Consider the following 17,182-nt stretch of genomic DNA (forward strand, 5'->3'; position numbering starts at 1 on the left):
TTGTTGCGGACAACGGTCGTTCTCTCCTATAAAGAAATGCACGGCTACTATGAGAAGGCTTGCATATGGTAAAGCTGCAGATGGCGTTGATGAGATTGTCTAGACGGGGGAGAGCACATACCTTGAGGCCACGATGAAATTTGCATGCGCCATGATGAAGGTCTTTGAACCGAAGTATCTGAGAGAACCAACTGTCGAGGACACGGAAAGTTATTGGCAGTTGGAGCAGCAAGATGTTTCCTAGGTATGTTCGGTTCAGTTGATTGCAAATACTAAAATGCAAAACAGGTAAACGGTAAAAATGCACTTCATGGTGAATTTAATGATGCCAATTTGTATTACGGGTGTTCGTATTTTTTTCTATAAACCTGATCAAATATGCACATGTTTGACTTTTAAAACCTATTATGCACTACATTTTTTGAAACAGGGTCAGTACATATTTTATAAAGTTATTACGGTTCTCTGGAAGCCATTTCATCTCACTTGCAAGAGCCCCATTTTTGGCATTTCCCTCCATCTCCTTGTACAGCCGGCCGCGCAATGTCTGGCAGTTTCGGCACCATGGGTACCCCAAGCAAGAAAGATCCTCTTCGTGGTTACCAAACACAGCGCGTCGCCATCACCTGCCGTTCGGCGCAAACTAGGAGCTGATAAATACGACATGCGGCCAACAACATATATAGGAGCCAGAGGTTGCCCAGAAGAACACGAGGCGTCACTGTTGGGCGACGGAGAGATATGAGGGCCATACCCTGCGCCGTGTCGCTCATCCAGCTGCTGCTGCTCGTCGCGCCATGGCGAGGCGGCGGCGCGACGGCGGCCGGAGCTCTCAACTTCACGAGGGCGGACTTCCCCGGGGACTTCGTCTTCGGCGCCGGCACGTCGGCCTACCAGGTACGTGCGTGTTCGCTCGGCGTAGCGGCGCAGTTGTTTGGTCCTAGCGCTTGTTTCCCGTGATGGAACGGAGCAGGCTTTGCTTTGTTTTTCCCGTCGATTTGATGGGTTTCTTGCTTGGTTTTGTGTTGCGGGTTCAGTACGAGGGGGCGACCGACGAAGACGGGAGGAGCCCAAGCATTTGGGACACTTTTACTCATGCAGGTGATGATAAATCTCACATCTTATTGGCTCCGTGCTGCATGATCATATATTCATATTTACATGTAGCTTCATGGCTAAATGGTTTTTTTTTCTCTTTCTTGAGTTCCTTCCATGATCATGCTAGTGATCACTGATTGTAATTTCTCCAATTCTGAATGAAAAAACAGAGCACCTTCTATGTTGGTGAAAAAACAATGCTATGAGCTTAGTTTTTTTTGTTACTCTTTTGCATATGATAATTCAGTGCCAGGCACCACCGTATATCTGGGATGAAAGAAGATTTCTTATCTAGCAGAACTAGTTGCCTGCACATTTTATAGATCATGGGCAATTTTAAGACTTATGATGTGCAAATCAGCGGATTCAGAAATAACTTTTCCGGTGACTGAGGAATAGAGAGTTCAATATGTATTTTTGTGAACAAGTCTGCTCTGTTTTACAACTTACAGCAGTGTTATTTATCTCTTGCTTACCTGAAACATGTGTTGAACAAGGCATAATTTGGCAGAGAACAGAGCAATTTCTCTAAACTCCAGCTAAAATCCTCTGCCCCAGAACTTGCTCTATCTCGTTCCACCTCTCAAGTCTCAACACAAAAGTACAGTACTAACTTGTGCTGATAGTGCACGGAACTGACGATGACGTTGTTGATCTGACCGTGACCGCAGGGAGGATGCCAGACAAGAGCACCGGCGATTTGGGCGCAGACGGCTACCACAGATACAAGGTCTGCATATGTTCCTCCGCCAGTGCACTAGGCTAGCCTAGCTTAGCTTGCATACAAAAGTGGGGTCGTCTCTTGAATTTTTCGGATCGACAGCGATGCCATGCGTTGGTTTCTAGGCGTATGTATCGTTCTGGTTGGAGCTCATGTGGCTGTCATTTTCAACCTTTCTTGTTGACAAATGGATTGTACGCCGCTACGGCTTTCGTCAGAACATGTGCAGGCTCATTTCGGAAGAATTGAAAAATGTGCAGAAGAAGTTGTAACTTGACCATTTGTGCGTGGAATCCTAGTATTCGAATTCACCGTGTCAAATGACGTACCGTTAGGTTTTCGATGCTCGGTTATTTTTTCTCTTATATACTGCATTTTGTAGGAGGATGTGGAGTTGATGAGCGACACCGGCCTGGAGGCGTACCGGTTCTCCATTTCCTGGTCCAGGCTCATTCCAAGTAAGAGCACACCAGTTGCACCTCATTTGAAAGACCAAGATCTGTCGTCACCCTTGCAACCTCCCCTGACTGATGATTTTATTTTCTCCCTTCCCTTCATGAAAACAGGAGGAAGAGGGCCTATCAATCCGAAAGGTCTAGAGTACTACAACAACCTGATAAATGAGCTGACAAGAAGAGGTAGCAGAAAATATCCATGAATCAATGTCGGAATTCCCTTTTTCAGGCTCATATCCTTGTGTTGTGTTACCCATCACTGCAGGGATCCAGATACATGTCACCCTGTACCACCTCGATTTTCCTCAGATCCTCGAAGACGAGTACCACGGCTGGCTCAGCCCCAGGGTCGTGTAAGAAGATCTTACTATTTGGCTACACAAATTATTAGTACATTCTGATGGGTGTTGGAACTTGCAAGTGCAAGGGTGTGCATTGCATTCTGATGGGTGTTGCATGCATGCATGCAGGGATGACTTCACGGCGTTCGCGGACGCGTGCTTCCGGGAGTTCGGGGACCGGGTGCGGCACTGGACCACCATGGACGAGCCAAACGTGATCGCCATCGCCGCCTACGACAGCGGCGCCTTCCCGCCGTGCCGCTGCTCGGCACCCTTCGGGATGAACTGCACGGCGGGGGACTCCACCGTGGAGCCCTACACCGTGGCGCACCACTCCATCCTGGCGCACGCCGCCGCCGTCAGGCTCTACCGGGACAAGTACCAGGCGACGCAGGGGGGCGTCGTCGGCATGAACATCTACAGCTTCTGGAACTACCCCTTCTCCCCCACCCCCGCCGACGTCGCCGCCACGCAGAGGTCGCTCGACTTCATGGTCGGCTGGTGAGAATTAAGATCTTCTCCATGGACATGTCCCGTTTATCTACTATCTATGATCTATCTATAACTTGGACCTTCTTGTTTAGGATCTTGGACCCCTTGGTGAAAGGAGACTACCCTGAGATCATGACGAAGAAGGCCGGGTCACGGATTCCGTCCTTCACCAAAGAGCAGTCGGAGCTGATCCGTGGGGCCATCGACTTCGTCGGCATCAACCACTACACGTCGGTGTACGTCAGCGATGGGAAGAGCGGCGCCGACGCGAGCCTCCGGGACTACAACGCCGACATGTCTGCTACATTCAGAAGTATGTCTAGATAGAGTATATTTTTTGGATCAAGAAAGCATGGTTCAAACCACCTGACAAACAATGAAATAACTGTGTCGTTTGTTTGTTTTGTGTTTCAGTGTCAAGGAATGATAGCGGTACTGGTCAGGTGCTTCTGTTACTCTTTTCTTTGATTTTTACCTTTTCTTTGGACGAATTTTGGGTAAAGCCAGTCAAATTGTCCTTTACCTATCCATTATTGGTACAGTTCATCCCTATCAACATGCCCAATGATCCACAAGGGCTGCAATGTATGCTCCAGTACCTCACGGACACATACCAGAACATCCCTATCTATGTCCAAGAAAATGGTAAGCCTTCTCATCTTTTGTCTATAATCTTTCTGTTTACAGTATCTTCCATTGTTGACATAATATAGTATCCAAGATCATGGGCACTGCAGTCTTATGTGTTCTGTAATCCTTCGGAAGTGCCTAAAATAATCCAATGATGATATTCCACATTGCCATAGTTTGAAACAAAAATATACATTGCCGGCAAATTCTGCAAAACTGAGACACGACATTGCCGCTTCATCACCGAGTTACTATGTATCAAGTCAAACATTAAATCAAACCTTTCTGGCCTATTCTTCCACGTTATCATATTTCAGGCTATGGGCAGTTCTTCATCGACTCGGTCAATGATCATAACAGAGTGGAGTACTTAAGTGGTTACATCGGGAGCACACTCGCTGCACTCAGGTGAGCGTTATTCTGTACATCACTGAAGATGAATATTTTGTCTCAACTTGGTGTTATTAGTAGAGTTTAAGCCATTGGGTTCACAAGGGGAACACTTAAAAACCTTATTGTAGGAATGGAGCCAACGTGAAGGGCTACTTTGTTTGGTCATTCCTGGACGTGTACGAGTTTATGGCGGGCTATTATTCGCGATACGGACTGCACTACGTTGATTTTCAGGATCCTGAGTTGCCAAGGCAGCCAAAGCTCTCTGCTAAGTGGTACTCCAAGTTCTTAAAGAGTGAAATTGGGATAAACATAGAGAACATGGTTAGTCCTCACACGAGGTCACATGCTCAACAATGAGGTTAACTAGCAGTGCATAGAGATATTCAGGTCGGGGGGACTGGAGAAACAAGAAAAAGTCCAGATGGTTGCTTATAATTTTTCTTGTTCGGTTTGGAAAGATGGAATTTTATTCGTCCTCTTATAGTTGATGGTGGCTCACCATCATGTGTTTTTCTGATGAGAAATAGGTTTGTACCCTTATGTTCTTGGTGTCATGACTAATTACGTTTTGGTAATCAGATATAAATAAAGCAGACCATACTTAAGCATGTGAGTTTTTTTTTTGCGAGAAAACCATTTGAGTTATTGTCTTTGAAGTTCGAAGTAAAAAATGGTGACAATTTCCAATGCTTGTCTTCAAGTGCCAAAGTGTCTTTGTGCCAAATTGCCAAAAAAAAGTGCCAAAGTGCCCTTGTGCCGAAGCGATGCATCCATGATAACTTCATGCATGTGCAAGACCTGATTAAAGACCTCAATCGCACGAAGAGTCTAGGGCTATTCTTCAAATTAGACGTCTCCAGCTCTTCCCTCAAATCCTTTTAACTCGCAAAAAATATATTTTGAGAAGTTAAAACCTATCTGGCTCTTCCCTCAAAACCGTTAACTCGTCAAAAGATTGGGGGGAAACTCCTCAAACTATATGGTGACCCTACCAAAAAATTGGTTCGCCCATTGGATTTGGTCATTGCTTGGATTGGTGGCAAATATTTGGCGTGCCCAGCTCGCCCAGGTAGCTCCCATCTAAATTTGAGTGAAGTTTGTTTTAAACTTTGAACTCATATGGCTCGTCAGAATCAAACCTCAACCTCTTAATCCCTGAAATCAACGTTATGTACTCATTGATCCTGATCAATTTCGACCTTGGAGCTGTTTGGCGTATCGGGATAAGGTCCATCCCGGCGGGGATTAAGATCTATTCTCACCGACACCCATACCCCCACATGTCATATCCATCTTCTTCCACAACCCCTTTTCTCCCGCTCTCCTGCAATCAGCGTCGATCCTCATCCAGCACCTCCCCATCTCCACGGGGGTCGGGCGCCTCAACACTGTCCAACCCGCGCTCGAGGACATCGCATTGGTGGCGTCTGGCCGCTCAATTTCGTGTCCACTGCCGCCCCGCCTGGTGTGATGGCTAATAACTAATGTTTACACCCATTAAACTTGTCCATAATCTCACAAATAAGTCCCGTGGCTAGCTTAGGAATCAATCCACGTGCTTGCTTGTTTAGGTTAGCTTTTTTGAGCTTCTCTCGCCGAAGCTACTAAACCTGACATCTCGTACGAGCCCATCGAGCTACTGCTATGGAACCGTAGGTCCTGTGGAGAACTACTCACGCATCATCATGGAGGCAACAAGGTGATCAATTCCCCCTCCGACAGAGTACCAGCGCAGGCCTCCAAATGGCATCGCGGAAGAACAGAGGCTTGCGGTGGCGACAAAATTGTTTCGGGTCTCGCTTGGGGGTTTCACGATTTTAGGGAATTTATAGTGTTGCAATTAGGTGAAGGGGCCTCCGAGGGGCCAACAAGCTCACCGGTGTCCCCCCTGAGGGCGCGCCACCTGAGCTTGTGTAACGTCCAGATAATTAAGCTACAGTAATCCCTTATTAATGATGCCATGTCATCATTTTCACTGTTGCTAAATCCCTCTTTGATTCAATCCAGTTCGAATTCAAATTTAAAATGAAGTCAGATAATTAAAATTTTCAAATGTCGAACCTAAATTGTTCATCACATGGCAATTGTTCCATAGTTAATTATGGTGTGATCCAATATTTTTACAAAGTGGTTTAGTGCCCTAAAATAAATAAAGCAGAGGGCAAAACAATGATTTAATTTCTTTTAAAACTATAAAAATACTAAACTATTTTATTTAAGGTTAGCAAACATTGTGTTGGTCACTTGAATAATTCATGAAAGAATATTGAAGGAAAAGAGATTTCACATATAAATATACTAACTTGGACATCTTTTGTAGTTATGAGCACTCATTAAAATATGACATGCTAAAAAGTTGATGTTGGACAAGGAAGACAACTTAATGGGTTATGTTTTCCTATATCCGAAACATTATATTGTCTTGGATCATCCAACATGTTGAGCTTGCCTTTCCCTCTCATGCTAGCCAAATTCTTTGCACCAAGAAGAGATACTACTTGTGCTTTCAAACATTCCTTAACCCAGTTTTGCCATGAGAGTCCACCATACCTAACTATGGATTGAGTAACATCCTTCAAGAAAGTTGTCATCGGTGCATGCAATAAAAAAATTGGTCCTTAAATATGTATGATCTATTAGTGCGAAGAAAATAAGCTTTATACAAACTTGTGATGCGGAAGAAATAAAAGCGACGGACTGCATAATAAAGGTCTTTATCACAAGTGGCAATATAAAGTGACGTTCTTTTGCATTAAGATTTTGTGCATCCAACCATAAAAGCGCATGACAACCTCTGCTTCCCTCTGCGAAGGGCCTATCTTTTACTTTTACATTCTACCCTTATACAAGAGTCATGGTGATTTTCACCTTTCCTTTTTACACTTTTTCCTTTGGCAAGCACTTTGTGTTGGACCAATCCGGATATATATATCCACTTGGATGTAGGTTTTCATAAAGTATTATTGTTGACATTACCCTTGAGGTAAAAGGTTGGGAGGTGAAACTATAAGCCCCTATCTTTCTCTGTGTCCGATTAAAACTTTAAACCCATAAATATCACGTGAGTGTTAGCAATTGTGAAAGATTAAATGATAGTCGAGTATGTGGAGTTTGCTGAATCAAAGCTCTTATGTAGACCCTTCCCGAAATAAGATGAATTGCAATTGTTTGATGACTAAGAGCATGGTTTGTTAGTTTCAAGAAAGTTTATGATCTATACTTTAACATGTGAATAGCTTGTTACTTGATCATGAAAAGTTTTATGAGATGAGCTACTGTTATGACATATAATGATGCTAGAAAAGGTGATTGAAATTATCATTGATCAAACTTGTGCACCTGCTAGCATTCACACTTTATAAATTATTTTTTTATCATTTACCTACTCGAGGACGAGCAGGAATTAAGCTTGGGGATGCTGATACGTCTCCAACGTATCTATAATTTATGAAGTATTCATGCTATTATATTATCCATCTTAGATGTTTTATATGCATTTATATGATGTTTTATATGATTTTTGGGACTAACCTATTAACCTATTGCCCAGTGCCAGTTTCTGTTTTTTCCTTGTTTTTGAGTTTACAGAAAAGGAATACCAAATGGAGTCCAATTGACGTGCCAATTTTTGATGATTTTCTGTGGACCAAAAGAAGCCCCCGGAGTAAAAGAGTTGGGCCAGAAGAGTCCCGAGCCGTCCATGAAGGTGGAGGGCGCGCCCTACCCCCCTGGGTGCGTCCCCCTGCCTGGTGGACGACTCGGAGACCCCCCTGACGTGAGACCTACGCCAAAAATTTCTATAAATATAGAAACCTCCAGAAAATAACCTAGATCGGGAGTTCCACCGCCACAAGCCTTTGTAGCCACCACAACCAATCGGGACCCTGTTCCGGCACCCTGCCGGAGGGGGGATCCATCATCGGTGGCCATCTTCATCATCCCGATGCTCTCCATGACGAGGAGGGAGTAGTTCACCCTCGGGGCTGAGGGTATGTACCAGTAGCTATGTGTTTGATCTCTCTCTCGTGTTCTTGATTTGGCATGATCTTGATGTACCGCGAGCTTTGCTATTATAGTTGGATCTTATGATGTTTCTCCCCCTCTACTCTCTTGTAATGGATTAAGTTTTCCCTTTGAAGTTATCTTATCGGATTGAGTCTTTAAGGATTTGAGAACACTTTATGTATGTCTTGCATGTGCTTATCTGTGATGACAATGGGATATTCACGTGATCTACTTGATGTATGTTTTGGTGATCAACTTGCGGGTTCAGTGACCTTGTGAACTTATGCATAGGGTTGGCACACGTTTTCGTCTTGACTCTCCGGTAGAAACTTTGGGGCACTCTTCGAAGTTCTTTGTGTTGGTTGAATAGATGAATCTGAGATTGTGTGATGCATATCGTATAATCATACCCACAGATACTTGAGGTGACATTGGAGTATCTAGGTGACATTAGGGTTTTGGTTGATGTGTGTCTTAAGGTGTTATTCTAGTACGAACTCTAGGATAGATCGAACGGAAAGAATAGCTTCGTGTTATTTTACTACGGACTCTTGAATAGATCGATCAGAAAGGATAACTTTGAGGTGGTTTCGTACCCTACAATAATCTCTTCGTTTGTTCTCCGCTATTAGTGACTTTGGAATGACTCTTTGTTGCATGCTGAGGGATAGTTATATGATCCAATTATGTTATTATTGTTGAGAGAACTTGCACTACTGAAAGTATGAACCCTAGGCCTTGTTTCCTAGCATTGCAATACCGTTTACGCTCACTTTTACCACTTGTTACCATGCTGTTTTTATATTTTTAGATTACAAAAACCTATATCTACCATCCATATTGCACTTGTATCGCCATCTCTTCGCCGAACTAGTGCACCTATACAATCCACCATTGTATTGGGTGTGTTGGGGACACAAGAGACTCTTTGTTATTTGGTTGCAGGGTTGTTTGAGAGAGACCATCTTCAACCTACGCCTCCCACGGATTGATAAACCTTAGGTCATCCACTTGAGGGAAATTTGCTACTGGCCTACAAACATCTGCACTTGGAGGCCCAACAACGTCTACAAGAAGAAGGTTGCGTAGTAGACATCAAGCTCTTTTCTCGCGCCGTTGCCGGGGAGGTGAGTGCTTGAAGGTGTATATTTAGATCTTGAAATCGAATCTTTTAGTTTCTTGTTTTATCACTAGTTTAGTCTATAAAGGAAAAGTACAAAAAAATGGAATTAAGGGTGCCTCATATGCTTCATCTTTTCAATGTCTTTCGTGAAGAAGAATTACATAGAATGCTTGGCATAAAATATGTGAATGATGAGCATTATTGCAATGTTGTTAGTATGAATTCTTTGAATACCCATGGTGCTAATGATATACAAAGCCACAAGGTTGGGGATGTTATGTTTGATGAAGATGATATGTTTAGTCCCCCAAGTTTTGATGAGCAAATTTATTATGATGAAAGCATGCCTCCTATTTATGATGATTATTGCGATGACACATATGCTATAAAGAATAAAGATAACTGATACGTCTACAACGTATTTATAATTTATGAAGTATTCATGCTATTATATTATCCATCTTAGATTTTTTATATGCATTTATATGATATTTTCTATGATTTTTGGGACTAACCTATTAACCTAGAGCCCAGTGCCAATTTATGTTTTTTCCTTCTTTTTGAGTATCGCAGAAAAGGAATACCAAACGGAGTCCAATTGACGTGCCAATTTTTGATTATTTTTTATGGAACAAAAGAAGCCCCCGGAGTAAAAGAGTTGGGCCAGAAGAGTCCCGGTCTGTCCACGAGGGTGGGGGGCGCGCCCACCCCCTAGGCGTGGGCCCCTATCTCGTGGACGATTCAGAGACCCCCTGATGTGAGACCTATGCCAAAAATTCCTATAAATACAGAAACCTCCAGAAAATAACCTAGATCGGAAGTTCCACCGCCGCAAGCCTCTGTAGCCACGAGAAATCAATCTAGGCCCTCTCTGGCACCCTGCCGGAGAGGGCCATCATCACCGGAGGCCATGGAGGAGGATCTCGGAGGGGCCATCATCGCCATGAAGGCCAAGGACCAGAGGAAGAACCTCTCCCCATCTAGGGGGAGGCCATGGAGGAGGAAGCACAAGGGGGAGAACCTCTCCTCCTCTCTCTCGGTGGCGCCGGAGTGCCATCGGGAGGGGAATCATCGCCGCGGTGATCGTCTTCATCAACATCACCACCATTATCACCATCCTCATCTCTTTTACGCGGTCCACTCTCCCGCACCCTGTTGTAATCCCTACTTGAACATGGTGCTTTATGCCACATATTATGATCTAATGATGTGTTGCCATCCTATGATGTTTTGAATAGATATCCTTTGTCTTTGGGTTGATTGATGATCTAGATTGGTATGAGTTGTAAGTTTTATTTTGGTGTTGTCCTATTGTGCCCTCCGTGTCGCGCAAGCGTGAGGGATTTCCGCTGTAGGGTGTTGCAATACGTTCATGATTTGCTTATAGTGGGTTGCTTGAGTAACATAAGCATAAACCCGAGTAAGGGGGTTGTGGCGTATGGGATAAAGGGGACTTGATGCTTTAATGCTATGGTTGGGTTTTAACTTAATGATCTTTAGTAGTTGCGGATGCTTGCTAGAGTTCCAATCATAAGTGCATATGATCCAAGAAGAGAAAGTATGTTAGCTTATGCCTCTCCCTCATATGAAATTGCAATGACGACTACCGGTCTTGTTAACAATTGCCTAGGACAATTCCGCACAACGATCCATCATTATTCCACACTCGCTATTTATAATATTTAGTAATATATTCTAACTTTATGATAACAGCACCTACTTTTATATTTTAGCTCTCCGATATCATGCAAAGTTATCCTCTTCATACCCACAACGTAGTTTTATTTCTCGTCTCTAGTTGGAAGCAAACGCTCGGTGTACGTAGAGTCGTATCAGTGGCAGATAGGACTTGAGAGAATATTGATCTTACCTTTAGCTCCTTGTGGGTTCGACACTCCATACTTATCACTTCCATCATTGGGAATTTCTATGATGATTCCCTGCACTTGGGGATTATCAAGCTCTTTTCTGGCGCCGTTGCCGGGGAGCAATAGCGTGGGGTTGATATTCTCGTGTGTGCTTGTTTGCTTTCTTCACTAAGTAGATTTTGTTTTTCCTTTTTGTTTCTGTTTAGTTGTGGGTGAAACATACGGAAAAAAATTAAGAATGAAAATACAAAAAAAATTACTTGCCTCTCATGCCTAAAAAGTTTTTCAATAAGAGAAGTGATTGGAAGGTTATGCATTGGAGAAGTGAGGGTCGACCTTGAACACTTGTGTTCATGCTCATGGAAACAATGTAAAAAAATTCATGGAAGCTTCTCTGAAAATAATTATCCCCTTGTATATATCCATTGTATTATAAAAATAATGTGCCAAGCTTTGGTTTTAGGATGATTAGATTGCTTGTTTATTATGTGCAGTACAAAAACAGAAACTTTGGCTGTAGTGCGTGAATTTACATTTTTTACTGTAAAGTCAAATGGGTCTGAAACTTTTTGCACATTACTTATGTACAAATTGTTTAAATTTTCATATTTTTTTAGAATTTTTTGGAGTTACAGAAGTTTACTAAACTTCCAGATTACTACAGACTGTCCTGTTTTTGACAGATTCTGTTTTCTATGTGTTGATCGCTTATTTTGATGAATCTATGGGTAGTATCGGGGGGTATGAATCATGGTGAAGTTGGAATACAGTAGATAAGGTGCTAATATGAAATTGGAATGAGTTTGCAACAGTACCTAAAGGTAGTGATTTGATTTAGTATACTAACGGATCTCACAAAGTTTTTGTGGATGAAGTGTTCGAAGATCGAGGAGCTATCAATATGAGAAGAATAAAGAGAGGCAGGAGTTCAAGCTTGGGGATGCCCAAGGCACCCCAAGTAAATATTTCAAAGGATACTCAAGCATCCAAGCTTGGGGATGCCCCGGTTGGCATCCCATCTTTCTTCTTCAACAAATATCGGTATACCTTGGTTTTTGTTTTGTTCACATGATTTGTGTCCTTTGTGTTTTTCTTTTTCTTTAAGAACCATGCTAGTATGAGATAGCCCTTCACTGATTTATAGAATGCTTCATGTGCTTCACTTATATCTTTTGAGTATGATCTTATAGAATGCTCTTCGTGCTTCACTTATATATTTTGAGCTTGGATATTGGTTAGTCTATATCAATTGTAGAATGCTCCATGAACTTCACTTATATCTTTTGGAGTATGAATAATACTATCATTGAAAGTAGATTTGGAAGAGTGTCGATTTTAGTTAGTAATGATTCCACTATTTCGGAAGAGGTTCCAATTGATTATGAAAACAAAGTTGCTATCCATGATGATTATTGTGATAACATGTATACTATAAAGAATAATGTTAACCATGAAACTTGTCATCATGATTTTAATTTTCAATTGGATTATGCCTCACATGACCGTTATTTTGTTGAATTTGCTCCCACTATTCCGAATGAGAAGAATTTTGCTTATGTGGAGAGTAGTAAAATTTCTATGCTTGTAGATCATGAAAAGAATGTTTTATGTGATGGTTATATTGTTGAACTCATTCATGATGCTACTGAAAATTATTATGAGGGAGGAATATATGCTTGTAGGAGTTGCAATAATATCAAGTTTCCTTTCTATGTGCTTAAAGTTTTGAAGTTATACTTGTTTTGCCTTCCTATGCTAGTTGATTCTTGTTCCTATAAATTATGTGTTCACAAAATCCCAGGCATAGGAAGTGGGCTAGATTCAAATGTGCTAGTCATATTCTTCATAATGCTCTCTTTATGTTTCAATTCTTTTCTTTTATGTGAGCATCATTGAAATCATCATGCCTAGCTAAAAGGCATTAAAGAAAAGCGCTTGTTGGGAGACAACCCAATATTTACCCTTACTGTTTTTGTGTGTTTACATGATTAAGCTACTATATTAATCATGTTTTATAGCTTTTTGTTTCAATAAAGTGCCAAGTAAGACCTTTGGGAAGACTTGGGTGAGAGTTAATGTGATCTTGCTGTAAAAAACAAAAACTTTGCGCTCACGGGATTAGCTACCATTTTTTACAGAAGAGTGCTTTTGAGTTGATTCTTTTTAAAGAAGATTAATAGACAAATTCCTAACGTCCACCAATTTATCTCATAATTTTTGGAGTAGCAGAAGTACGGTTGCTGTTCAGATCATTACAGACTGTTCTGTTTCTGACAGATTCTGTTTTCATTCCATAGTTTGCTTGTTTTCTAGTTTCTATGGCTTATATTTCTCAATATAAATTGTAGAAATGGTATGGTACAGTAGGCATTGTGTGAGAACAATTATGAACCTTGTCTTTTACAGTACCAAAGTGAATGGTTTACTCTTTATCATACTAACCTATCTCACGAAGTTCCGTTAAGTTTTGCGTGATTGAAGTTTTCAAGCTTTGAGTGAGATATCGATATGAGGAGAATAAGGAGTGGAAAGACCCTAAGCTTGGGGATGCCCAAGGCACCCCAAGGTAATATTCACGGAAGACTCAAGCGCCTAAGCTTGGGGATGCCCCGGAAGGCATCCCCTCTTTCATCTTCAAAACTATCGGTATACCTTACTCGGTATTTTTATTCATCACATGATATGTGTTTTGCATGGAGCATATTTTCAATTTTACTTGCTGTTTGAATAAAATCATTGGATCTAAAATCTTGAATGAAAAAGAATCCTCCCATGGCTAGTTAATTATTTGACTACTCAGTGTTCTTCGCTTATATCTTTTGGAGTAGTTTGTCATTTACTCACGTGCTTCACGTATATCCTATGAGTAAATGGTTAAATGAATTGAATATCATAAATATGAATTTATATATGTTTCATATGCTTATAACATGGGGAGTAATGACTTCACACATAATAAGTATAGGTAGTAAACTTATTGAAAGTTAGCAAACGCGGAATTAGTCACTTGAACAATTCATGAAAGAATATTGAAGGAAGAGAGATTTCACATATAAATATACTATCTTGGACATCTTTTGTAATTGTGAGCACTCAATAAAATATGACATGCTAAAAGGTTGATGTTGGACAAGGAAGACAACTTAATGGGTTATGTTTTCCTATATCTGAAACGTTATATTGTCTTGGATCATCCAACATGTTGGGCTTGCCTTTCCCTCTCATTGCTAGCCAAATTCTTTGCACCAAGTGAAATACTACTTGTGCTTCCAAACATCCCTTAAACTAGTTTTGCCATGAGAGTCCACCATACCTACCTAAGGTTTGATTAAGATCCTTCAAGTAAGTTGTCCTTGGTGCATGCAATAAAAATTGGTCCTTAAATATGTATGATCTATTAGTGCGAAGAAAATAAGCTTTATACGAACTTGTGATATGGAAGTAATAAAAGCGACGGACTGCATAATAAAGGTCTTTATCACAAGAGGCAATATAAAGTGATGTTCTTTTGCATTAAGATTTTGTGCATCCAACCATAAAAGCGCATGACAACCTCTGCTTCCCTCGGCGAAGGGCCTATCTTTTACTTTTATCTTCTACCCTTATACAAGAGTCATGGTGATCATCACCTTTCCTTTTTACACTTTTTCCGTTGGCAAGCACTTTGTGTTGGAGCGATCAGGATATATATATATCCACTTGGATGTAGGTTTTCATAAATTATTATTGTTGACATTACCGTTGAGGTAAAAGGTTGGGAGGCGAAACTATAAGCCCCTATCTTTCTCTGTGTCCGATTAAAACTTTGAACCCATAAATATCACATGAGTGTTAGCAATTGTGAAAAATTAAATGATAGTTGAGTATGTGGAGTTTGCTGAATCAAAGCCCTTACATAGACCCTTCCCGAAAATAAGATGAATTGCAATTGTTTGATGACTAAGAGCACTGTTTATTAGTTTTCAAGAAAGTTTATGATCTATACTTTAACATGTGAATAGTTTGTTACTTGATCATGAAAAGTTTTATGAGATGAGCTACTGTTATGACATATAATGATGCTAGAAAAGGTGATTGAAATTATCATTGATCAAACTTGTGCACCTGCTAGCATTCACACTTCATAAATTATTTCTTTTATCATTTACCTACTCGAGGACGAGCAGGAAGTAAGCTTGGGGATGCTGATACGTCTCCAACTTATTTATAATTTATGAAGTATTCATGCTATTATATTATCCATCTTAGATGTTTTATATGCATTTATATGATATTTTATATGATTTTTTTGGGACTAACCTATTAACCTAGAGCCCAGTGCCAGTTTCTGTTTTTTCCTTGTTTTTGAGTATCGCAGAAAAGGAATACCAAACGGAGTCCAATTGATGTGCCAATTTTTGATAATTTTTTATGGACCAAAAGAAGCCCCCAGAGTAAAAGAGTTGGGCCAGAAGAGTCCCGGGCTGTCCACGATGGTGGGGGGCGCGCCCACCCCCCTGGGCGTGGGCCCCTATCTCGTGGACGACTCGGAGACCCCCCCCCCCCATGACGTGAGACCTACGCCAAAAATTCCTATAAATATAGAAACCTCCAGAAAATAACCTAGATCGGAAGTTCCATCACCGCAAGCCTTTGTAGCCCCGAGAAATCAATCTAGGCACCCTGCCGGAGAGGGCCATCATCACCGGAGGCCATGGAGGAGGATCCGGGAGGGGCCATCATCGCCATGAAGGCCAAGGACCAGAGGAAGAACCTCTCCCCATCTATGGGGAGGCCATGGAGGAGGAAGCACAAGGGGGAGAACCTCTCCTCCTCTCTCTCGGTGGCGCTGGAGTGCCATCGGGAGGGGAATCATCGCCGCGGTGATCGTCTTCATCAACATCACCACCATCATCACCATCCTCATCTCTTTTACGCGGTCCACTCTCCCGCACCCTGCTGTAATCCCTACTTGAACATGGTGCTTTATGCCACATATTATGATCCAATGATGTGTTGCCATCCTATGATGTTTTGAGTAGATATCCTTTGTCTTTGGGTTGATTGATGATCTAGATTGGTATGAGTTGTATGTTTTATTTTGGTGCTGTCCTATTGTGCCCTCCGTGTCGCGCAAGCGTGAGGGATTCCCGCTGTAGGGTGTTGCAATACGTTCATGATTCGCTTATAGTGGGTTGCTTGAGTAACAGAAGCATAAACCCGAGTAAGGGGGTTGTGGCGTATGGGATAAAGGGGACTTGATGCTTTAATGCTATGGTTGGGTTTTACCATAATGATCTTTAGTAGTTGCAGATGCTTGCTAGAGTTCCAATCATAAGTGCATATGATCCAAGAAGAGAAAGTATGTTAGCTTATGCCTCTCCCTCATATGAAATTGCAATGAGGACTACCGCTCTTGTTAACAATTGCCTAGGACAATTCCGCACAACGATCTATCATTATTCCATACTCGCTATTTATAATATTTAGTAATATATTCTAACTTTATGATAACAACACCTACTTTTATATTTTAGCTCTCCGATATCATGCAAAATTATCCTCTTCATACCCACAACGTAGTTTTATTTCTCGTCTCTAGTTGGAAGCAAATGCTCGGTGTACGTAGAGTCATATCAGTGGCAGATAGGACTTGAGAGAATATTGATCTTACCTTTAGCTCCTTGTGGGTTCGACACTCCATACTTATCACTTCCATCATTGGGAATTGCTACGACGATTCCCTGCACTTGGGGATTATCAATAACCATGAAACTTGTCATCATGATTTTTCAATTGGATTATGCTTCACATGATAATTATTTTGTTGAGTTTGCTCCCACTATTATTCATGAGAAGAAATTTGCTTATGTGGAGAGTAATAAAAATTCTATGCTTGTGCATCATGAGAATAATGCTTTATGTGATGGTTATATTGTTGAATTCATTCATGATGCTACTGAAAATTATTATGAGAGAGGAACTTATGCTTCTATTTATTGCAATAATATCAAGTTTCCTCTCTATGTGTTGAAAATCTTGAAGATTTGCTTGTTTTACCTTCATATGCTAGT

At 41.4% G+C, this 17,182-nt stretch overlaps 1 protein-coding gene across 1 annotated transcript; it reads left to right on the plus strand.

Annotated features, from left to right (window-relative positions):
* The first annotated feature begins 674 nt into the window (after nt 1-674).
* On the plus strand, nt 675-4,738 carry LOC109771504 (beta-glucosidase 22). Its single transcript, XM_020330200.4, has 12 exons — nt 675-897; nt 1,038-1,101; nt 1,770-1,828; nt 2,202-2,277; nt 2,386-2,457; nt 2,540-2,627; nt 2,745-3,116; nt 3,200-3,420; nt 3,522-3,550; nt 3,650-3,752; nt 4,055-4,145; nt 4,259-4,738. The coding sequence occupies exons 1-12, from the start codon at nt 742-744 to the stop codon at nt 4,488-4,490; spliced, it is 1,563 nt and encodes a 520-aa protein (XP_020185789.1). The 5' UTR covers nt 675-741; the 3' UTR covers nt 4,491-4,738.
* The last annotated feature ends 12,444 nt before the right edge of the window (nt 4,739-17,182 follow it).

The sequence above is a fragment of the Aegilops tauschii genome, chromosome 1, assembly GCF_002575655.3.
Source record: "Aegilops tauschii subsp. strangulata cultivar AL8/78 chromosome 1, Aet v6.0, whole genome shotgun sequence".
Classification (NCBI taxonomy): Eukaryota; Viridiplantae; Streptophyta; class Magnoliopsida; order Poales; family Poaceae; genus Aegilops; species Aegilops tauschii.

What these genes read in the sequence shown, in the direction of transcription:
- LOC109771504 (XM_020330200.4), top strand. Translation starts at nt 742, where the DNA reads ATGAGGGCCATACCCTGCGCCGTGTCGCTCATCCAGCTGCTGCTGCTC. An exon ending in GGACACTTTTACTCATGCAG is followed by an intron (nt 1,102 to 1,769) that starts GTGATGATAAAT and finishes CCGTGACCGCAG; the next exon opens with GGAGGATGCCAGACAAGAGC. An exon ending in ATGATAGCGGTACTGGTCAG is followed by an intron (nt 3,551 to 3,649) that starts GTGCTTCTGTTA and finishes TTATTGGTACAG; the next exon opens with TTCATCCCTATCAACATGCC.